The sequence below is a fragment of the Chiloscyllium plagiosum genome, unplaced genomic scaffold (genome assembly GCF_037043375.1).
Source record: "Chiloscyllium plagiosum isolate Xiang-an unplaced genomic scaffold, Cpla_swu_hap1 HiC_scaffold_2, whole genome shotgun sequence".
Classification (NCBI taxonomy): domain Eukaryota; kingdom Metazoa; phylum Chordata; class Chondrichthyes; order Orectolobiformes; family Hemiscylliidae; genus Chiloscyllium; species Chiloscyllium plagiosum.
In genome coordinates, this window is record NW_028270140.1 from 2,730,906 (window position 1) to 2,754,828 (window position 23,923).

The window sequence follows — 23,923 nt, forward strand, 5'->3', positions numbered from 1 at the left end:
CCAGCTGAGGCAACTTCCATTATAAATGAATGTTTAAGCACTCTCAAAATAGACCTGCAAGAACATTCGGCACTCCAGATCCCACAGCTTTTTAATGATATGGGAGAAAAATCCTTGTGTATCAAAAATGCTTCAGATCCCAACAACAGTGGTCAATCGTCCCCCAAGAAGGCAGCTATTAAACAACAGCATTCTCATTGAGTCAACTGTCCCAGGAGAATGGTGAGAACCACTCACTTCATTAGTTATTTCACATAATGCTGTTTTATGCATAAATTGCCATGTGGAACATTTTCTCCAAGGCATCAAACTTTGGCTATTATATAAATGTTTTACTGTCATCATATGGTGTTGTAGATAATCTACTGACCAATATTGCAAGCTTCCATTTAAAGTTTCATATTCACACTCATTAACAGGCTCCAATTATGTGAAGAGTTACACAAGTTAATTATCAACTCAACAAAACGTTTGAGACTTTTCAAGTGATGGATGTATTAATTCTCCAGAGAGACCAAAAAGTCTAAAAATTCTAGAAAAAAGGTCCTGGGAATAGGTCACACCGATAAACATTAGCCATCTTTCACTTCAAAAAGTTCATTCAAAACTCCTACACACACATTGTTTATTGCCTTGCATGGATTGCACAGTATATAAAAAAAGGCAAGTGCTTAAGAGAATGCTCATCCGCATACAAAATAAATAGCTAATCATCCATTTTTTAAAAAATCTGTAGTTAACTAAAAATTTTAGCTACTTATAGGTCACAGGAAATAAGCAGAGTTAAACATACTTCACATAAAAATGCAATGTATCCATTTCGGTCAAATAAAACTGGTTTCGTTAATAAGTTAAAATCTTTTCCTGCAACTTCAAAGAGATATATTTTTAATCTCCACCCCCTCTAAAATGAACCAACCAACCACTGCAAATATAAACGGATTACAGACAGGCGTCATAACTAGCTGCTTTGAAAGAAGCGCCCCATTAGTAATCTCACTGTTCATTGTAGTGTTCTAATAATTGCTTTGTAACCTGCTTTTAATAAGATTTACAATTATAAACCACAAACATAAAAAAATGAAAATTATAAAACAGAAGATACATCCAATTCTTGCATCACCATTAATCTTTTTAAAAGTTCAATAAAAGAAACAGAAAGGCCCTTACCTGCAACAACAGCAGCTCCTGTATACACTATCGTTGTGATTAAAATGGCCAACAGTGTGCCTTTAGGTATGGCTAATTGTGGATCCTTTAAAAAGAAAAAAGATGATAAATGTTTATCCTCCAGTTTATTTCATTTTTGTTCTCTCTAGTACTAAAATTCCAGTACACAAATTTATGGCACTTATTCTACGAAGAGATTGGTGAGAGAGAATAGGAAAGGTTATGTTAATGAATGATCCAAACAAGCATCACAAGTAAATTTGAGGAAATTCAAAACTAGAAACAAATTTGGTGAATGTACCAAAAAACAGGTTCATAGCTGAGTAACTAATGGAAATCATAAGACATTGTAATTATTTTGTGCTGGGTGGGGGGGAACAATGACTAGTGTTACATCAACTTTCATATGATCTAGAACCCAATTAAAGCCACAGCAAGGACGAGAATCACTTCCAACTTTAAAGATAGTTAAACTCAGACAGGAAGGAAACATCAAAATAAATGGAGTACAATTTTTAACAAAAAACTTCCAATGAAAATAAAAGGAAGTTATGAATACCAGGTATGCAAGAACAACATGCCCAAGGTCAGAAAACTAAAAAAAAAAGATGAAACTAGCTGGATTAACAAAAAGTCAAAATTTGTATACACAACATAAGGAAGTAGAACCACATCTCACTGGAATAAATATGATCATGCAAAAACCAAGAATCTTAGAAAATTGATAATTGCGAAAAGGTAAAAAGCATGAGAATAAAAGTCTGTCAATTATAAAACAGATTATCAAAGAATGTTTGGGGACGTTGAAATTTGCAAAACTGATGGAAAAAGAACAGAAATATTTCATACCTTCCTCCAAAATGTTAAAACAGAACATCTTGCTCAAAGGTTGCTATGGGAGAAATGAGTTCCAGTTTGTGGGACACTGGCACCAGTATTGGGGAAGGTGGGGTCTGTCCAGTTGGGGGCAGTCTGCACATGAACCTTACTGCAGTTTGTATTCTTCTGAACTTCACTTCCAGGGAAGTGGAGTATGTTTAAAGTAATAGTGGGGACAAGGGGTGAAATTGCAAAAACCAGAGACAGAGGAAAATATTTGTGTTAGAGAGTCAGAATGGAAAGAGGCAGAGAAAACAAAACAAACCTAGGAATACACCAATAGTGAAGAATAGATACAAGGATAATATTTTTAAAAGACTCTACTTTTGAATGTGCATAGCATTCATAGCAAAGTAGCTGAATAGATAGTGCAGGTCATAGTAAATAAATCTGATCAAGTATTACACAGGCATGCTGCAAGAGACAATAACTGCATCTTGAATGCAGTGATGGGAGACTGGTTATAGCAAGGTTAGATCTCATGGAATAGCCATTTGGATATAGAACGGACTCAAAAGTAGAAGACATAGGGTGGTGGTGGAGGATTGTTTTTCAGACTGGAGGCTTGCAACCAGTGGAGTGCCACAGGGATCGGTGCTGGGTCCACTACTTTTCATCATTGAGATAAATTATTTGGATGTGAGCATAAAAGGTACAGTTAGGAAGTTTGCATTTGACTCCAAAATTGGAGGTGTAGTAGACAGTTAAGAGGGTTACCATGGGATCTTGATCAGATGGGCCAATGAGCTGAGAAATGGCAGATGGAGTTTAATTTAGATAAATGCGAGGTGCTGCATTTTTGGGAAAGCAAATCTTAGCAGGACGTATACACTTAATGCTAAGGTCCGAGTGAGTGTTGTTAAACAAAGAGACCTTGGAGTGCAGGTTCATAGCTCCTTGAAAGTGGTGTCGCAGTTAGCTAGGATAGTGAAGGCAGCGTTTGGTATGCTTTCCTTTATTGGTCAGAGTATAGAGTGCAGGAATTGGGAGGACACGTTGCAGCTGCACAGGACATTGGTTAGGCCACTGTTGGAATATTACGTGCAATTCTGGTCTCCTTCCTGTTGGAAAGATGTTGAGAAACTTGAAAGGATTCAGAAAAGATTTACAAGGATGTTGACAGGGTTGGAGGATGAGAGCTATAGGGAGAGGTTGAATAGACGAGGGCTGTTTTCTCTGGAGCATCAAAGGCTGAGGGTTTATAAAATCATGAGGGGCATGGATAGGGCAAATAGACAAAGTATTTTCCCTGGGGTCGGGGAGTCCAGAACTAGAGGGCATAGGTTTAGGATGAGAGGGGAAAGATATGAAAGAGACCTAAGGGGCAACTTTTTCACGCAGAGGGTGGTACGTGTATGGAATGAGCTGCCAGAGGATGTGGTGGAGGCTGGTACAATTGCAACATTTAAGAGGCATCTGGATGGGTATATGAATAGGAAGGATTTGCAAGGATATGAGCAGGGTGCTGGCAGGTGGGATTAGATTGGGTTGGGATATCTGGTTGGCATGAACGGGTTGGACCGAAGGGTCTGTTTCAGTGCTGTACATCTCTATGACTCTATATATAGAGTAAATATTGTTTATTGCACGTGTATGTTTTTGGAATTCAAAGTAAAACATATGGCTTTGTCTGGATTTAGAGTGAACAATTCACTTTTATAAACTACAATACCCATAATACTAAGTGAGATAAAGTTACCCACAGCTCATAGGGAACTAACCAAACAGGTTAGTGGAGAGAATTTTCAAAACATTGACTTCCATTTTCAGTCAGTAGGTGTCAAGAAATCTTTAGCTGGGAGTAACACATGCTATTACAATGCTCCTAAAAAAGGAGCTTTAAGTATTGAAGTCATAGAATAGGAAATTATCAATCCTAAACAGAAGTACTGGGATACACTATCAACAGAAAATACATTTTTGAAGTTTATAAAAGAAAAAGTAGGAAAAGAATTGAAGCTGGAGCAAGGATGTATTGCGGAGAAAGTGAGGTCTGCAGATGCTGGAGAGCAGAGCTGAAAATGTGTTGCTGGAAAAGCGCAGCAGGTCAGGCAGCATCCAGGGAACAGGAGAATCGACGTTTCGGGCATAAGCCCTTCTTCAGGAATGAGGAAAGTTTGTCCAGCAGGCTAAGATAAAAAAAGTAGGGAGGAGGGACCTGGGGGAGGGGCGTCAGAAATGCGATAGGTGGAAAGAGGTCAAGGTGAGGGTGATAGGTCAGACTGGGGTGGGGGCGGAGAGGTCAGGAAGAAGATTGCAGGATAGGAAGGCGGTGCTGAATTCGATGGATTTGACTGAGACAAGGTGGGGGGAGGGGAAATGAGGAAACTGGTGAAATCAGAGTTCATCCCTTGTGGTTGGAGGGTTCCTAGGCGGAAGATGAGGCGCTCTTCCTCCAACTGTCGTGTTGTTGTGGTCTGGCGATGGAGGAGTCCAAAGACCTGCATATCCTTGGTGGAGTGGGACGGGGAGTTGAAGTGTTGAGCCACAGGGTGGTTGGGTTGGTTGGTCCGGTTGTCCCAGAGGTGTTCTCTGAAACGCTCCGCAAGGAGGCGGCCTGTCTCCCCAATATAGAGGAGGCCACATCGGGTGCAGAGGATGCAATAGATGATGTGTGTGGAGGTGCAGGTGAATCTGTGGCGGATATGGAAGTTTCCTTTGGGGCCTTGGAGGGAGGTGAGGGGGTAGGTGTGGGCGCACGTCTTGCACCTCCTGCGGTTGCAGGGGAAGGTGCCGGGAGTGGAGGTTGGGTTGGTGGAGGGTGTGGATCTGACGAGAGAGTCACGGAGGGAGTGGTCTTTACGGAATGCTGATAGGGGAGGGGAGGGAAATATATCCTTGGTGGTGGGCTCCGTTTGGAGGTGGCGGAAATGACAGCGGATGATGCGCTGTACATGGAGATTGGTGGGGTGGTAGGTGAGGACCAGTGGGGTTCTGTCCTGGTGGCGGTTGGAGGGGCAGGGCTCAAGGGCGGAGGAGCGGGAAGTGGAAGAGATGCGGTGGAGGGCATCGTCGACCATGTCCGGGGGGAAATTGCGGTCCTTGAAGAAGGAGGCCATCTGGGTTGTACGTTTTTGGAACTGGTCCTCCTGGGAGCAGATGCGGCGGAGACGAAGGAATTGGGAGAATGGGATGGCGTTTTTACAGGGGGCAGGGTGGGAGGAGATGTAGTTCAGGTAGCTGTGGGAGTCGGTCGGTTTGTAGTAGATGTCCGTGTTGATTCGGTCGCCTGAGATAGAAATAGAAAGGTCGAGGAAGGGGAGGGAAGAATCTGAGACTGTCCAGGTGAATTTGAGGTCGGGGTGGAAGGTGTTGGTGAAATGGATGAACTGTTCAACCTCCTCGTGGGAGCATGAGGCGGCGCCGATACAGACATCGGCAGTGCCGATGTATTGCACCAGAAAGAAGCTAAGACAGGTGAATAATATTAACAATACATTCCCTACTATTCCAGTTGGTGAGCTAAGATTTTAATTAAAGTTCAAAATAATGAAAAGTGCTTCTCTCAGAAATGAGCCAGACTGGATCATGCTATAGGTACACAGCTCGATATTCAGAGAGCAGAGAACGTTGTAAGCGGTTGTTACTGTTCATTCCATAAAACACTTGGGTTATTTCTGTTTTTTAAAAAAAAAATCTTTGAGTTGGTGTTAAGGGAATATAGAGTGTTTGTTCCTGTTTAAGTTCATTTCTGTTAATAAATTTGTTGTGTTTAATTATTAAAACAAAAGACAAAAATATTTTGCTTCTGTCTTCACATTAATATTCCTTATCAACTGCCTCTAATGTGAAATATAAAAAAAGTGTATGGTGTGTGTAGGACGCATTGCGCAGAGTCCTGTCAGCATCTGAACAAAAAAGGACTGGATGCTGGAAATCAAAAAAAAACACAAGATTTGCTAGAGAAACTCAACAGGCAATGCAGCATCTCAGTCATAGAGTTAGGCAGCACGGAAAAACAGACCCTTTGATCCAATTCAAGTATGCCAACCAGATAACCTAATCTAAACTAGTCCCAATTGCCAGCATTTGGCCCATATCCCTCTAAACCCTTCCTATTCACACACCTATCCAGATGTCTTTTAAATGTTGTAACTGTACCAGCCTCCACCACTTCCTCTGGCAACTCATTTCACACACGCACCACCTCTGCAGGTCCCTTTTAAAAACTTTCCTCTCTCACCTTAAACCTATGCCCTCTCGTTTTAGATTCCCCCATTGTGGGAAAAGACCTTGGCCATTTACCCTATGTCCCTCATGATTTCATAATACTCCATAAAGGTCACCCCTCAGCCTCCAATGATCAGGGAAGATAGCCCCAGCCATCTGTGGAGGAAAAGCAGATTAATGTTTCAAATCCAGTGACCATTCTGGAGATAGCCCCCGCCCCCAACAGATGCTGCTAAACCTATTAAGTTTCTCCAGGAATTCCTGTTTTTGCTCAAACTATTGATGGTTTACATCAATTACCTCATAACAGGAACAAAAACATTACAGTTAAATCCATAGACAACAAAATAGGTCAGAAAATAACGTTGTGAGAAAGACAAAATAGTTGTAGATGAATAGAGAGATTTTTGCCTGTTCACTCAACCTAACAAATAGAATGTGAGAAAATGTGAATTTGGTCAATTTGGAAGAAAGCAATAAAAAGAATATTACATAAATTGAGAACGGGCATGTAATTCAAAAGGTGCAGAAGAATTTGGGGGATTTGTCCATGAGTCACAGGTACAGCATGTAGTCAAGACATTTATGGGCAGAATAGAACAAAGGATAAATCCCTAACAACTACCTGAAGGAGCAGCGCTCCGAAATCTAGTGCTTCCAAATAAACCTGTTGGACTGTAACCTGGTGTGTTGTGATTTTTAAACTTTGTACACCCCAGTCCAACATAGATATCTTCAAATCATAAAAAGGATGTCATGCTTCAGTTGTACAGCTCATTATGGAGACTATATTTCAAATTCTGCCTGCAGTGGAAGGATGCTTATGCAGGGGAGATGGTTCAGGAAGTGGTTTATTAAATCGACACTTGGAATGAGCCAGATAGCTTCGGAGGAAAGGCTGGTCAGACTGTGGAGGGAAAACAGAGTTAACCTTCCCTGGAATGTTGCCAAGTGAAAGGGAACAGATAGATGTACATCTAAGATCCTTGCAGTCATGATAACGTGGAATGGAAAGCACATTTCCACATGAGAGTCAGTCTAGAATTGGGGGCACTACTTTAAAAATTAGGGATCACCTTTTCATGATAACAGACGATTGAGTGATTCATGGCAAAATCAGAGTGTATTGAGAGAGAGGGCCCAACTGCATGGCATCATATTAATGAAATAGTAATTGAACAATGGCAAAGTAGCAGAGGATTGAAAATATGCTAATACTAATTGTGTGAAAAAGTGCCAAAATAGATTAATTGCTTTCAAAATCAAATTTTTACAAGGCACATCACAGGCGCGTAATCAGAAATAATGGCATCAACCCAAATGCATTGGGACAGGTAAACAAGAAAGGTTTTTATTTTTTTTTTTAAAAAAGGGTAAAACAGCAGAACTCCAAAAGATAGAATCAAGACAGCTGAAGATAGGTGAGTAAAGCTTGAGTGAAGAAAATTAGGAACATACATCTGACAAGAATCAGACAACCAGGGATCCCAAAGAAGGTTGTAAAGCTGGAAAAGATTGTAGAGATGTGTAAATTAAAAGACATTGAAAGGATTTAAACACAGGATTCAGAAATTGAAAAAAAAAGTCAAGATATTGACAAACCAGGAACCAGTGTGGATTAACAAGTACAGGGATATGAGTGAGTGAAACGGACTCAGAAACAGATACAAATCTTGGACAACCTGAATGCTAGAAAAGCAATGGAAGAGTCACATCTGGTAGAAAAGTCATGGATAGATTGAGGTAACCGTAAAGACTGGAAATTTGAGAGGCGAAAATGGGTAGTTTTCATGATGGGGTGGGGGGGGGGGGGGGGGGGGGGGGGGACAGAATCAAACAAACATATTCAGTAAGATTGTGAACACAAAGTTCAACAGAAGTGAGGCATTGCAGGAATGTGGTGTCATCAACCAGTTCAAATCCTGTAGAAATGTACAGAATGATAGTTTACTATTGTCACAGTCATAAAGCACATCATGTGTGACCTCAGTAAGGGCCGTTTCATTACTGCTCCAGAAGAACCTAATGTGAGGTGTTTAAAATCATATTCTGGCAAAGATGGGCTTGATGGTCATCTGATCTCGAACAGTGAATATTACCTCAGAGCATCTTGGACTTCACTAGCTCAATGTATTGCATTTAAGTAAAACCACAAACATAATAAAATTCAAGATAATGTTCACAATCAAGTCAGGTTAAAGATTGACACTGAGCCAACTAATGTTGACTAACAAGGAGCTTTCAGAAAGTTGAGACCAAGTGAAAAATCACTTTCAGAGTGATCTATATGAATATTACAATTGAGGATGTATCAGTAGTAGTGGTGGCTGACAGAAATATACAAGAAAGTTACCAACACATGTTCAAGGACAGTTACAGACCCATTAGCTTTACTGAAATTTAGAATGATGTTGCTTATTAGAAATACAGGCTTACCTACAGATGTTAGAATGCAAAATTTAGTTTCTAATAATCCTAATATCAATCTCACTTCCTAAAAATGTCTAGCACACTTTTCACACAATACTAAGTTCTGCAGATAAACATCGAGGGCTCTGTCCAAGCTCTTAACAGAATAATTAATTAGTTGAGTGTGTTCTGGCTCCTGACCCTGCAGATTTTCCAGATTAATGCTTTTCTATACATAAGCAAACACTTACTGCAAGATCACCAGAGATGTTTGCCCCAGCAAGGATACCAGTAGCAGCTGGAAAGAAAATAGCAAAGACAGAGAAGAAAGATTCTCCTTCTCGAAAATCTGGCCCAAAATTTTCATAAAATATTTCACCTGAAAATAAAAATGCAAAAATTATGAATTATTTTACAATAAAATAGTTCCATGAAAACATGTTAAGCTACACTGGCAATATATTTTGGACTTATAATATCCATTGAGGACCTTGAAGTCCTTTTTTAGCCTGCTTTGTTAAAAGGATAGGCACAAGCAAAATGCCTTATACACAATAAACTGGACCTTCGTAAAGTGAGCTTATTCTTGCATCATAATCCTTACCATCACAATGATCTGCAGATAATTGCTGCAAACCACTCTTCCCAAATGACCACTGAGCAGATATGCACTGGGCCTTGAAAATCAAAAGGGCATTGATTTTATACAAAACCTTTAACACTTTTCATTCCAATAACTAAGCTCCAATTGTTATTCCAATGACAATAACTAGGTATGGTCCTCCTTGTCTGTTTTTAATGAGTTGCACATTTTACATATATACTTCCTGATGAGTTAATGATTCGATTCATGTGCCGCATACAATTTGTCTGCTACTAGGTAGACATATTTGTATGGGAAAACAAAACTCTAATAAAGACCTAAACAAGGAGCCAGAGTAACTGCTTCAGTGAAACAATGGCCATGCAGAGCATCTCAACACTAATATTGATAAACAAACAAATTGCTGGAAAAGCTCAGCAAGTCTGGCAGCATCTGTGAAGAGAAATCGGAGTTACTGTTTCAGGTCCAGTGACCCTTCCTCAGAACAGATAGTAGCTGGGAAAATGTTAGTTTTTATGCAGAAGATAGGGTGGTGGGGTGGGGAAGAGAATAAGGAATAAATGATAGGTGATTGTGGATAAAGCCCAAAGAGAGATTACAACAGTTGGACAGAAAGGAGTGGATAAAATCTGGCTGGGAGGGGTAATAGCTGTTAATAGATCGCGGCTAACAATAGGTTGTGTGTATTGGCAGGCTGGTAGATAACAAGGCCTAGTGTGTGGGGTAAGGGATTGGGACAGAGTTCAAGCCCGCAAGTTATTGAACTTAATATTGAGTGGAGAAAGCTGCAGGGTCCCCAAGTGGAAAATGAGATACTGTTCTCCCAGCTTTTCTGAGCTTCACTGGAGCACTGCAGGAAGCCTGAGACAGAGAGAGAGATAAATATATGACTAGATTAGATTCCCTACAGTTTAGAAACAGGCCCTTCGGCCCAACAAGTCTACATCAACCCTCCGAAGAGTAATCCACCCAGACCCATTTCCCTCTGACTAGCGCACCTAACACTCTGGACAATTTAGCATGGCCAATTCACCTGACCTGCACATCTTTGGATTGTGGGAGGAAACCGGAGCACCTGGAGGAAACCCACACAGACACGGGGACAGAATGTGCAAACTCCACACAGACAGTCGCCCAAGGCTGGGATCGAACCTGGGACCCTAGTGCTGTGAGCCACAGTGCCGTCCCATATAGACCACTAACATTGAGGATGTGCCTTTAGTATTGGTGGAAATCCAGGGAGAAGCATACCTATTAGCTCTAAGAACTAATATTTATTTGGTGGGGTAAAGGGAAGTGAAAACCCAACTATTTTGAAATCTCTCCTTCAAGTGAGTGGAGCTGTTTTGAGCTCTCAACTGCTAAGATTTAGTTCCTTAGAATAGTTGCCTTTTTCCAAATTTCATAGAATCCCTAAAGTGCAGATAGAGACCATTCAGCCCATCAAGTCTGCACCAACCCTCTTAACAGCATCCACCCAGACCGCAACCCTATCCCCATAACCCACATTTCCCATAGCGAATCCAGCCAGCCTGCACATCACTGAACACTAAGGGCAATGTCTCATGGTCAACTCACCCTAACCTGCACATCTTTGGACCAAGAGGAGAAACCAGAGCACCTGAAGGAAGCCCATTCAGACACTGAGTACACACATGTACACACACGTGGAATTGAACACATGACTGGAGCTGTGAAGCAGCAGCACTAACCACTGAGCCACTGTGCCACCCGTAATGTTTAGCTGTACGTTTCAAAGTTGATTGGGGAAGCATGTCATTTTCAATTGGCTTCTGCTTTATCTAATTTTATTCTTCGATGATTAAATGACTGGTGTTGAGAGGACTTGGCTGCATCTTGCAATACTTCATGTTCAGCATGAATGAGAAGGTTGCCAATCCAGTCAAATACTGGAAACAGTAGAATAGACCACAGTCCTCATGGACTCCTGCCTTCACATTGAGAACACCCTCCTTCCTGTGGTATAGCACTATCACCATGCTAAAGTGGGATCAAGGAAAGATCTTGGAGAAAGTGAGGACTGCAAATGCTGGAGGTTAGTGTCAAACCACCGAGCCTGACCTTGGTGGTGGGCAAGTTGGTGGAGGGAATCCTGAGGGACAGGATGTACATGTATTTGGAAAGACAAGGACTGATTAGGGATAGTCAACATGGCTTTGTGCGTGGGAAATCATGTCTCACAAACTTGATTGAGTTTTTTGAAGAAGTAACAAAAGATTGATGAGGGCAGAGCAGTAAATGTGATCTATATGGCCTTCAGTAAGGCGTTCAACAAGGTTCCCCATGGGAGACTCACGGAATACAGGGAGAACTAGCCATTTGGATACAGAACTGGCTTGAAGGTAGAAGACAGAGGGTGGTAGTGGAGGGTTGTTTTTCAGACTGGAGGCCTGTGACCAGTGGAGTGCCACAAGGATCGGTGCTGGGTCCTCTACTTTTTGTCATTTACATAAATGATTTGGATGAGAGCATAAGAGGTACAGTTAGTAAGTTTGCAGATGACACCAAAATTGGAGGTGTAGTGGACAGCGAAGAGGGTTACCTCAGATTACAACAGGATCTGGACCAGATGGGCCAATAGGCTGAGAAGTGGCAGATGGAATTTAATTCAGATAAATGCGAGGTGCTGCATTTTGGGAAAGCAAATCTTAGCAGGACTCATACACTTAATGGCAAGGTCCTAGGGAGTGTTGCTGAACAAAGAGACCTTGCTGTGCAAGTTCATAGCTCCTTGAAAGTGAAGTCGCAGGTAGATAGGATAGTGAAGGCGGCGTTTGGCATGCTTTCCTTTATTGGTCGGAGTATTGAGTACAGGAGTTGGGAGGTCATGTTGTGGCTGTACAGGACATTGGTTAGGTCACTGTTGGAATATTGTGTGCAATTCTGGTCTCCTTCCTATCGGAAAGATGTTGTGAAACTTGAAAGGGTTCAGAAAAGATTTACAAGGATGTTGCCAGGGTTGGAGGATCGGAGCTACAGGGAGAGGCTGAACAGACTGGGGCTGTTTTCCCTGGAGCGTCAGAGGCTGAGGGGCGACCTTATAGAGGTTTACAAAATTATGAAGGGCATGGATAGGATAAATAGGCAAAGTCTTTTCCCTGGGGTCGGGGAGCCCAGAACTAGAGGGCATTGGTTTAGGGTGAGAGGGGAAAGATATAAAAAAGAGACCTAAGGGGCAACTTTTTCACGCAGAGGGTGGTATGTGTATGGAATGAGCTGCCAGAGGATGTGGTGGAGGCTGGTACAATTGCAACATTTAAGAGGCATTTGGATGGGTATATGAATAGGAAGGGTTTGGAGGGATATGGGCCGGGTGCTGGCAGGTGGGACTAGATTGGGTTGGGATATCTGGTTGGCATGGACGGGTTGGACCGAAGGGTCTGTTTCCATGCTGTACATCTCTATGACTCTATGTGGTGTTGGAAAAGCAAAAAACAGGTCAGATAGCACCTTAGCAGCAGGCAACTCGATGTTTTGAGCATAAGCTCTTCATCAGGAATGGGATGAAAGACCAACTCAAGCCTGGGGTCCCCCCATGATGTGCTCTGGACCATCAGCAGCAGATTATCTTGGACTGCAACATGATTGGCATATCCACGGGCAAACTCTGTTGATGGGAGCCATACCTAGTACAGAGGAAAATAATATCCAGGCTTTGGATGACAAGTCTTCGAGGAGAAAGTGAGGACTGCAGATGGTGGAGATCAGAGCTGAAAATGTGCTGCTGGAAAAGCGCAGCAGGTCAGGCAGCATCCAAGGAACAGGAGAAGGGCTTATGCCCGAAACGTCGATTCTCCTGTTCCTTGGATGCTGCCTGACCTGCTGCGCTTTTCCAGCAACACATTTTCAGCTTTGGATGACAAGTAGCAAGCAACATTCATGTCACACATGTGGCCATCTCCAAGAAGACAGAATCTAACAGTCACCCCTTAAAATTCTTAGATGGTGTCAAGACTCTTGAGTGTTGTTGGAGCTGCACCCATCCAGGCGATTGGGGAGTATTCCATCACATTCCTGACTTGTGTCTTGTAGATGGTGTTGCTAGCTGCAGGATGCCTAGCTGCTCACTTGCTCTTATTTGAACTAGCCACATAAAATTGTGTTCACTTCAGTCTGTGGAGAATGAAAGTCACCAGGATGTTGATACTGGGGGATTCAATGATGGTATCGCCACTCAATCTTAGGGTATTATAGGCATATAACACTGGTACAGCTACCACCATAGAGAGAAAAACCTGGAGCATGCTAGGACAGGTGGGGGGAGAAAGAGTTCAAGTAATATAGACCAAGTGCTGATCCAGTTCTTGTTCAATATGAAATAAAAAACTGAGAACTGCAAATGCTGGAAGTCTGAAATAAAACTACTGGATAAACCTCAGATCTGGCCAGCATCTGATGAGAGAAAGCAGAGTTATCTTTTAGGTCCAGTGACCCTTGTTCAGAACTATTCAATTTAATCCGTTCCATACATACAACTTAATTGGAGAAAGTCACTGCTTATAGTTTCTCAGCTGTCTGCATTATGCAAGTATACCCAGAGTTTCATAAGCAAATGCTATAGCAGTAGTCTAAACTACAATAGGATGTGCAGGAGGTCCATCGCTGTTTTGCTCAGAGAGCTCACCAGGAGACACTAGAACTTCAGCTACAGCCTGTTCATTCTCCTTTTTAAAAACTAAACGAAGAAATTAGCTGATCTCAGCCGGGATGGGAGGGAAGTACAATTAGCTCAGTGAAGGGTGACAACAATGGTCAGAATTTCAAATTCTGAATGCAACCCATCGATCAATGTAAAACTGTAGCGGTGGCTCAGTGGTTAACACTGCTGCATCACATCACCAGGGACGTGGGTTTAATTCCAGCCTCTGGCTACTGTCAGTGCGGAGTTTGCACATTCTCCCAGTGTCTGCATGGATTTCCTCCGGGTGCTCCGGTTTCCTCCCACAATACAAAGACGTGCAGGTTAGGGTGAATTGGCCACACTAAACTGCCCATAATGTTCAGGGATGTGTAGGTTAGGTGCATTAGATAAGGGTAGAACATAGAACATAGAAGAATACAGCGCAGTACAGGCCCTTTGGCCCTCGATGTTGCGCCGATCCAAGCCCACCTAACCTATACTAACCCACTATCCTCCATATACCTATCCAATGCCCGCTTAAATGCCCATAAAGAGGGAGAGTCCACCACTGCTACTGGCAGGGCATTCCATGAACTTACGACTCGCTGAGTGAAGAACCTACCCCTAACTTCAGTCCTATATCTACCCCCCCCTTAATTTAAAGCTATGCCCCCTTGTAATACCCGACTCCATATGCAGGAAAAGGTTCACACTGTAAATATAGGGTAGGGGGGGGAATGGGTCCAGGATCGGTTGGTCAGAGGCTCAGTGTGGACTTGTTGGGCCGAAGGGCCTGTTTCCACATTATAGGGATTCTAATTTTGTAGGTAAACAGATCAGGTGACAAGAGAGCACAGCGGAGTGGCACAGGATCCGAGGGTTGTATGAGAGGAATTGGAAATTGGATTTTAAAACAATGACGTAGAGAAGGCTGAAATGAGAGAGAAAACAAAAATCTGAAGTTAAGGATGTGATCACAAAGCTGTGGTGTTTGGACAAGTGAGATGTCACTCACTATGCTGTAAACACACTCGGTTGATTTTTGTCTTTTCTGTCTAGTACTACGAAGAGAATGAGAGAAGATAAAAGTAAATACTTCCCTCATTCAAAACAGGATTTTCTGGATTTGCTTACTGCTCAATCTGTCCCAAAACGGGAGGTTTTTTTTGCACTTCATTTTCAAAATAAAGCCCCCACAGTCACTCAAGCTCCAGTAAGCACTTGTGCCCCTCTACACTCAATCTCACTGTACATCCCTTTCATGCAGGGATTCAACAGGAAACAGCTCTAGACGAACATACCACCTCTTATTAAGTTACAAAGAGCCAGGATGTCACAAGAGTTATTTCCTGTCAGTTTAAACTTCAATAAAGGAACGCAGTATATGATGCCATCAAAATGAGGAAGTGGAGATGCAAGAACAATGTAGCAATTACACAAATGGAGGTTTGGAAAATTTAAAGAAAAGCCAAAACAATTTCTAAATTGAAAATACAAAGTCTAGAAAGCAAAGGTAAATCCAAGTAACAATGACCAAACAAACCTGGGTTTGCTAACTCACAGAAGTGGCAGCAAACGTTTTAGGAGGGAAGGATGTACAGAACTCAGCAAACCCAAAATACACTAGCCCCAAATTCATTGGATTATTCAATTCCCAGAAAGAATGTTACCAAATCTGGAGACAAATTATTACAAGAGCTAATATAAAGTTGAACAAACTAAAGTTTGGAAACAAAACTTTTCAGGTTTAAAAAAAATGCTCTTCAAGGACTCAGCTGATGTATTCCAAAGTAACCAAACCATTTGGATTAGTAAGAATTGAAGAACATGAGAGCGAGGAGGAGGAAGAGGCTGTCCAGACCTTTGAGCCTGCTCTGCCATTTAATAAGGTCATGGCTGATCTTTTCATGGATTCCGATCCACTACCCACCCTCTCACCATAACCCTTAATTCCTTTACTGTTCAAAATCAATCTTTACTTTAGAAGCATTCAGCGAGGTAACCTCGACCACTTCAGTGGGCAGGGAATTTCATAGATTCACAACTGAGGGGTGAAGTTCCTCCTCAATTCAGTCCTAAATCTGCTCCCCCTAATTTTGAGGTTATGCCCTCTTGTAAGAGTTTCATCCGCCAATGGAAACATCCTCTCTACTTCTATGTTATCCATTCCCTTCATAATTTTATATATGTTTCTAAAAAAATCACTCCTCATTCTTCTGAATTTCAATAATATAATCCCAGTCTACTCAGTCTCCCCTCATAAGACAATCCCCTCATCTCCAGAATTGACCCAGTGAACCTCCTCTGTACTCCCTCCAGTGCCAGCACATCCTCTCTCGAGTAAGGAGACCAAAACTAGGTGTGGCCTCACCAGCACCCTATACAGCTGCAACATAACCTCCTTGCTTTTAAACTCAATCCCTTTCGCAATGAAGGACAAAATTACATTTGCCTTCTTAATTACTTGTTGTACCTGCAGACCAACTTTGTGATTCATGCACACGGACACCCAGGTCCCTCTGCAAATCAGCATGCTGCAACTTTTTAACCATTCAAGTAATAGTCCTTTTTATTCCTGTTTTCCTACCAAAATCGATTACTTTACATTTCCCGAAATTGTACTTCTCTGCCAGCCTTCTGCCCACTCACTTCAACTATCGATATCCCGCTGCACATTTCATTCCAAGGGAGAGAAGTTTTAGGTTCAAACTGTGCTCTATATTGCTTTGGTTGTTCAGCTGGATTGACTGACTAGGCATTGGTGGGAGTAGCTGCAGCTTGCAAAGAGGAGGAGAACAGGAGGTGCTCTGCACACTATTGCTATCAACTATCCCTGCCAGAAGTAGTATTTGGCAATGTCCAGTTGGTGGTCATTGTCCTACGTAGTGCCGGCTACACACTGCATCAGGATTCAATGAGAAGACAGTGAGGATTGCAGATGCTGGAGATCAGAGTAGAGTGTGTCGCTGGAAAAACAAAGCAAGTCAGGCAGCATCCGAGGAGCAGCAGAATCAACATCTGATGAAAGGCTTATGCCCAAAACGTTGATTCTCCTGCTCCCTCAGATGCTGCCTGACCTGCTTTGTTTTTTCAGCACTACACACTACTCTGGATCAGGAATCAGAGACAGAACAGATACATGGCTACTTGAATAACTTTAATCATGTCACTGGCCCATTCAGATTGTGGGGTTGAGAAAGAGCAGTCATAATAACCTGACCGACCCAAACCTGAAACAACAGTTTTTAAACCCTTTCTTCCGGATGTCCTAGAAGTATTGCTGTACACTAATCGTCAGACTCTCAGACGATAGAGTCATGAATATAAAATTTAATTTTATTTCTCCACTTACTTTGATAATTAAAAAATCCTTTTGCTCGTTTGTCATGAGCTGGGATGAAAGTTCCCACAGCAAAGTTACCGATGGCTATCAGCAGAATTCCCAAAAGCACAATTTGAGCCTGCAATAAAAGAAAATTTTAAAAAGGACCATTTAAATTACAATCATTACTCTGGAAAGTTCACAATGTGTTGTGCAAGATGCTCTGTCAATAGCAGGCTTCAATTAGTAGTATAGATGACATCACAAGGGTACGTTGTGGGTAATTGTCCGTTTTGTTCACTAGAGACCTGCCAATAGCACTGGGCTTCGCATATTTATCTTTCTCTGCTGTTTACCAGAAAGCTTACAAGTAACAGCATATAAGTTATTCTCACACCTAAACACCAACACAAATTGCTAGAAACAAGAATATATTCCCACAAGGCAACCACACAATTAATAAATGTCTAATTCTGAATATATATTCAAGAACTGGGCTGACTTGCTGCAGTTATACAGGGAATTGCCGAGGTCACAGCATGACTAGTGTGTGCAGTGTTATCTGAGGATATTCTTGCTCTAAAAGAGTGCGCGGGGGTGGGGGCGTAATCAGATGATTCCTGGGATGGCAGGAATAATGCATGAGGACAGATAGAGTTGGATAAGATTGTATTCAATGGAGATCAGAAATAATGGCAGGGGGAGGGGAGTGGGGGAAAGAGACCGACAGAGGATGTGCAAAAATGCATGCAAGAAACAAACAGAAAAGGAAAAAAAAGAGAAAGAAAAGGATAGAGATGAGCCTATGGAATTCACTACCACAGAAAGCAGTTGAAATGATGCACAGTTTTGATCTCAAGGAGTTGGAGCTATTGTATTGGATGATCGTCACAATCATATTGACTAGAGCAGCAGGCTTAAAAAGGGCTGAATGGCCAACTCCTAACCCCATCTTCCTTTGTTCCGATTTAATGCTTCCCCTTACTCCAAGCTGTCAGTTGCATTCTCTCCATAAAATATGGGTGGCACGGTCGCTCAGTGGTTAGCACTGCTGCCTCAAGTACCAGGGACCCAGGTTAAATTCCAACCTTGGGCGACTGTCTGTGTGGAGTTTGCACATTCTCCCAGTGTCTGCATGGGTTTCCTCCGGTTTCCTCCGGGTGCTCCGGTTTCCTTCCACAGTCCAAAGATGTGCAGGTCAGGTGAATTAGCCATTCTGAATTGCCCATAGTGTTAGGTGTTTTAGTCAGAGGGAAATGGGACTGGGTGGGTTTCTTTTCGGAGGGTTGGTGTGGACTTGTTGGGCCGAAGGGCCTGTTTCCACAGTGTGGGGAATCTAATCGAATATACTGGCAAGATCCAACCTTGCCTCCCATCCCACTGCCTTCAAACATTTGAGTTCACCACTGTGGGTCTAAATTCTTCCCGCTGAATTTAAACAAAAAAAAAGCTTTTAAGCAGCTTCTTAGACTTGTCCCAAAGCACAAATATTGAACGAAAATGTATAAACTTTATGGTGTTGATACTGAAAATATCAACACTTCAGACAAAGCTTTACAGAGAGCAAATACTGCATTCATTTTCCAGTATTTCTTTCAGGCTTCAGATTTCTACCTTAGCTTCCCATTCCATTCCTGCGACCGATATACCAAACAGGACCACAACAGTAATGGTTCCTATGATCCTGATATCGTTCACTTCATCAATCATGAGCGCATTATGTTCCTCAAAAAGTGAAAAGAAAATGAAATGAATCAACTTGAAGTAAAACAGATTAGGCCATCGCATTCATTACTCATTTCATTAATGTTTAAAAAAAAAACGGTTAAGGTTTTACAAAAAAACCACTAAAGGTAAATGAGGACTTTGATATTTAAAATTTGTGCTCTTTCAAATACTTTAGAGAAACATACACCATTTGATTCAGCCAAATCACTTACCACAAGCAAATCTCGAACAGTCTCTGCAAAGCCAACCACATACATGGCTACAGCTACCGCATTGGCAAAGGCAAAAATGAGGCCAATTGCGCCACCGAACTCCGGCCCCAAACTTCTGGATATCAAATAGTATGCTCCACCTACAGAGAAATGCAATTTTATTGCCATTTGTTTGGAGACAGCATCCGCTTTGCGGGAGGACAGAGTGACATGTGCAAGTGAAAGCAAAAATTACGTTAAATTAGATGTAAAACAAATGAAAGCCAGGAGGTGCACAGGGCGTGATCTCAAAAGCTTGAAAGCATTGTGAAAATGTGGAGAGGATAATGATAAACTTCAATAGGACATTGGTTTGTAGAATGAAGTTTAGTAGAAAATAAAAAGCGGTTTAATTTTGCTGAGAAGAATGAGGAAAGTCCGTACAAAATATTGAATACAATTGCACGGGTATGGGGAGCATATGCACGTCCAGAAATCATTGCAAGTCACAGGGTATGTGGAGACAATGGGTAATAAAAGCAGCTGGAATCCTCACCTTCAGGGCATCAGAACACAAAATCAAGGATATAAAACTTTAAACCGGTGTAACAGTGGTTTACCTGTCATGAGAGAAAGACTGTCTACGACACTGGGTACAAAGCTCAAGGGAAAGGTAGGAAGGCAGCGAAAATGCAGAAATCTGAAACATTGTCAGATTGGAGAACAGCCCCATTTTCATCAATGAGAAAAGGAAAGGTTGAGAAGATATATGAGATAGGTGTTTAAAATCATGAAGGTCTTGGCAGGATCAAAGAGAAGCATGGTTTCCAGTTGAGGAAATATGGAGAACCAGGAGGACCTAGAGGGAGTATGACCAGTAAAAGCAGCAACAGTAATAAAGAACAATGTCTTTAAATAAAAACTGAATTATCAGAATCAAGCACGCTCTACCTGAGACTACATCAGCATCCACTACAATCACAAATTAGATAGTCATCTAAATAGAGAAGAAATAGGCAGATATGTGAGTAAAAAGGCAGGAGTGTGGGACTAAAATGGGTTGCTCCCTTGCTGCAGGAGTATCAGTAGGATAGACCAAATGCCCTTCTACACTGTATTCAAGCACTCTACCATTTATGAAATTCAATAAATTTTTTCAATAGCTTGAAGAAGCTTGTTAAACTTCTACACCCTAGATTCACACACAGGTTAAAAAGATGTGCTAAACAGTAGCGTGTTATTGAGTACTAAAACTAGTCATTTTCATTTTAAGATGATGATTCATCTGTGATGGAATGTCACAAACAAATGGGAGCACACATTGTTCTGTGATACAAACAGTAACCTCTTGCATTCGTTACCCTTGATTACATTAAACCCCCGTATCTCACGCAAGTAGGCATCAAGTATCTTTTTAAAAAGAAACAAGACAGTCACAAGCCAGGCATCCATCTACACGGAACAACTGCGCCCATAATCAAAGTGCTCGGTTCTATAAAGCTCAATTATTTGAGTCAATCATTTGGCGTGGCTTGGTGCCATCACTGAGCCAAGATGACTCATGGACAGGGTTATTGGGAGGAACAAACTTGCTATTCATAGTTTCCTCCTTTGCCTTGGCTTGAGTTGACTCCTAACCATCTACCACCACCTGTAACGAGATAAGGATTGCTTATGAATGCTACCATTCAGTTCCCAGGGCATGTTTTCCTGGATGACCTTCATCAATAAGAAATGCCATGGCAACAAATATGACTTTGGGAGCAAGACAGGAAAATCGGAGTTCAAAATACACTGGTTTTAAAACTGAAGAAAAAAAAAACAAGTCTTAATTTGGCTCACAGCCCAAGGGGGAATGCAACCAAGTCCTGGATTCCAGCACGGTCTTGAGAACTGGTCACAGTCAATCTTAGTCATAGTTTAATCATCCACTGTATGCTTGCAACACAATACAGTGAGGTACCACAACCAATACAGATCAAAACATCAAAAATCATGTCAGTGAGATACTGTTTTAAACCATCAAATTTAAAATAAAAGGTCAGGACTGAGGGAACCTACATCTCAGTTGTAGATAATTTGAACTTAGTTTTAGTTATTGTTGTACTATTGTCAACCTAACAGATGAAAACTAGCACCATATTAAAGTAAAATTATATAACATGGTTGCCCTTTTTATTAAAGTCATTTGCAAGATACTATCACCCATTTTACGTTTCTTTAAAACATGCACCTTTGAGGTGTCAGATGTTTCAGGAATTAAGAGTTTTCCAGTGAAAACATGATGCACCCATTCACTTAAAATTTTCAAAGGAATGTGGTATAAACAAAATCAAAATTCAGAATTTTTCATCTGAACTGTCAGTGCTTCCACATCACAAAATATTTAAGGATTGCTTACTCAAGTTCGAGCTTTCAGAATTTAAAGTATAATGGCTACAGCACAAACACCTATTATTTACTATCTCTGCTATCTAACACTGATCTGCTTGTACTGCTCGCAACACAAAGCTTTTCACTGTGCCTCGGTACACCTGACAATAAATTCAATTCAATTCAATTCAATTCAATTCAATTCAATTCATGACTAAAAAAAACAAATTGTGGAGAAACCATAACTAAATGGCCAAAATATCCCAGATTTCATTCACACCTTACTGATCATTTGATCTATTAAAATCGTATAGCACGTGTCAAAAGTAGTCAGGCATATTTAATTACTGTTAGTAACATGGTGCAATTATGAAAAATCATTTACTTGTTAAATGCGACAGCACCTTTCTAATCTTTAGAAGTGTCTACTCATTAATGTGTGATAAACAGCACTGGGTGTCTGTTATGCAACTCTTTCTTCAGCATTATCACAAGCAAGTGAACATTAACTGAATCAAGAATATTCACAATTCTCATCATGCCACAGAATTTCATTGTTGTGGAAAAGCCTTAATGACAAGGCTCTCATCTACTGTTTATTTGCATTTGCAACTAAAACCTTGAATGGGTCAGCTAAACAAAATTCAATTTGAAGCACGCTGACAGATTTAAGAAAGATGAACAAATTTTTGTAAGAGTTCATGAAGCATTTCATTTTCATAAAAAATGCTTTGTTACAGGAGCCCATATGATTCTGTCAAATATTAAACTGGATCAGATAAGCTTGAATATCAGCGGGCATAGGAATTCTAAATCCAAACAGATCGAAGTGAAAAAATTAATGAACGATTGTATAGCATTACACAACATGATGAATGGGTGCATCATGTTTTCACTGGAAAACTCTTAATTCCTGAAACATCTGACACCTCAAAGGTGCATGTTTTAAAGAAACGTAAAATGGGTGATAGTATCATGGTTGCCCTTTTTAATAAAAAGGGCAACCATGTTATATAATTTTACTTTAATATGGTGCTAGTTTTCATCTGTTAGGTTGACAATAGTACAACAATAACTAAAACTAAGTCATACCATGAAGTCCTCAGCAATCTGCACCATAAAAGAATTATGGTTTGTACAGTAAACAGAATTGTATACTTTACTTCATAAGGATGTCCTCAAGCCCAAGATTAGTTACTGAAAGTCTGGAAACAAGCATATTTAAATTCCATATGCACAGTTCATAGACTTTCCTACACCATAGCACAGATTGCTTACAGTCAGTGTCTGATCAATTCCTTGTCTAAGCTTTGACAGAAAAATAACTTGCAAAAAGGATCACATGAAGAAATGGATAGGCATTTTCCAAAATGGACTCCATCTTGTAAACCTTAGATATTTAACACAGTGGATCTGGTAGCAGTCTAGAAAGAGTCAAAAACAGATAAAATTTGATAATAATGGGACGAAGGGACTCTTTCTCTGTTAAAGAAAATTACATGGCTACTCTATACCATGAAGACAAAATAAAACAGGAGCAAAATAAAAAGCACCATGCTTCATTTTAAATGCAGAAGTCTCAATGTTTACAGCAGAAAAGCATGGTACACTCAGTGTGGAAGTGCATTACACTCCTGTGTGCTCACATGCAAGGTTTTTAGTAACACGAGAAAGGTCCTCAGTTTCAAACATTGACATTTCACGTCAGTGGTTTAGTGGACGAGTAAAGGAATTGAGGCTTTGGGAAGGATTAAAACTAATGGGATGAAGTTTCCATGCAATTAAGCTCTGAAAAATACCATAGTTTTTTTTGAAATATTTTTGAAAAAGAATATTCCCTTCTTTCAGGCTCTACCTAATGAGGCAATCTCAACAAATTTGTAGGTTGAAGTTTCCACTGGATGCTATGATTTATGATAAAGTGATTTAGTGTTTCCAAAGTAATGTGGTATCACAAATGCAAAAATTCTCTGAACCAGGACGGGATGGCAGTGCAATAAATCTTCCTCCAGCAAAACAATTGCTTTAGAGTAGCAACCTGATGCAATATTCTCATACACAAAATGATTTATCGCAAACTAAGTTAGATACAAATAGTTTATAACATTCAACATTGAAGTTCTTTAACTGATTTTAAAATCAGTAAAAATTAGTTTAGAACTGTAATGTGGTATTTACTCGTCACATTGTTCCACCCTGGCCAGTTCTTGGTAAGTTAAAGTTTAATTTTAAAATGCATCATTTTCAAAATATGTACAGCACATCCAGTTGTGGTTACTTATGAAAAACACAAATTTAAAATCAAACAACATTAAGTGATTAAGAAGCTTCCTCATGATAACGGAGATGAAAGCTGAGGTAATGAGGGACCCTCGTTGAGAGAAAAAGTGCAGAATTATACTTGCCTTTGAAATATTTACAGCACTAATGCCTAT

At 40.9% G+C, this 23,923-nt stretch overlaps 1 protein-coding gene across 2 annotated transcripts in view; it reads right to left on the reverse strand.

Annotated features, from left to right (window-relative positions):
- The window catches only part of slc12a2 (solute carrier family 12 member 2), a 230,423-nt gene that overhangs the window by 105,827 nt on the left and 100,673 nt on the right, over positions 1 to 23,923 (reverse strand). For both annotated transcript variants that reach the window (XM_043718096.2, XM_043718088.2), the window contains exons 5-9: positions 19,137 to 19,276; positions 18,811 to 18,921; positions 17,227 to 17,335; positions 8,880 to 9,007; positions 1,171 to 1,255 (exon numbers count right to left, since the gene is read on the reverse strand). In XM_043718096.2, the coding sequence (XP_043574031.2) occupies positions 1,171 to 1,255; positions 8,880 to 9,007; positions 17,227 to 17,335; positions 18,811 to 18,921; positions 19,137 to 19,276 (573 nt within the window). The remainder of the gene's footprint in view (positions 1 to 1,170; positions 1,256 to 8,879; positions 9,008 to 17,226; positions 17,336 to 18,810; positions 18,922 to 19,136; positions 19,277 to 23,923) is intronic.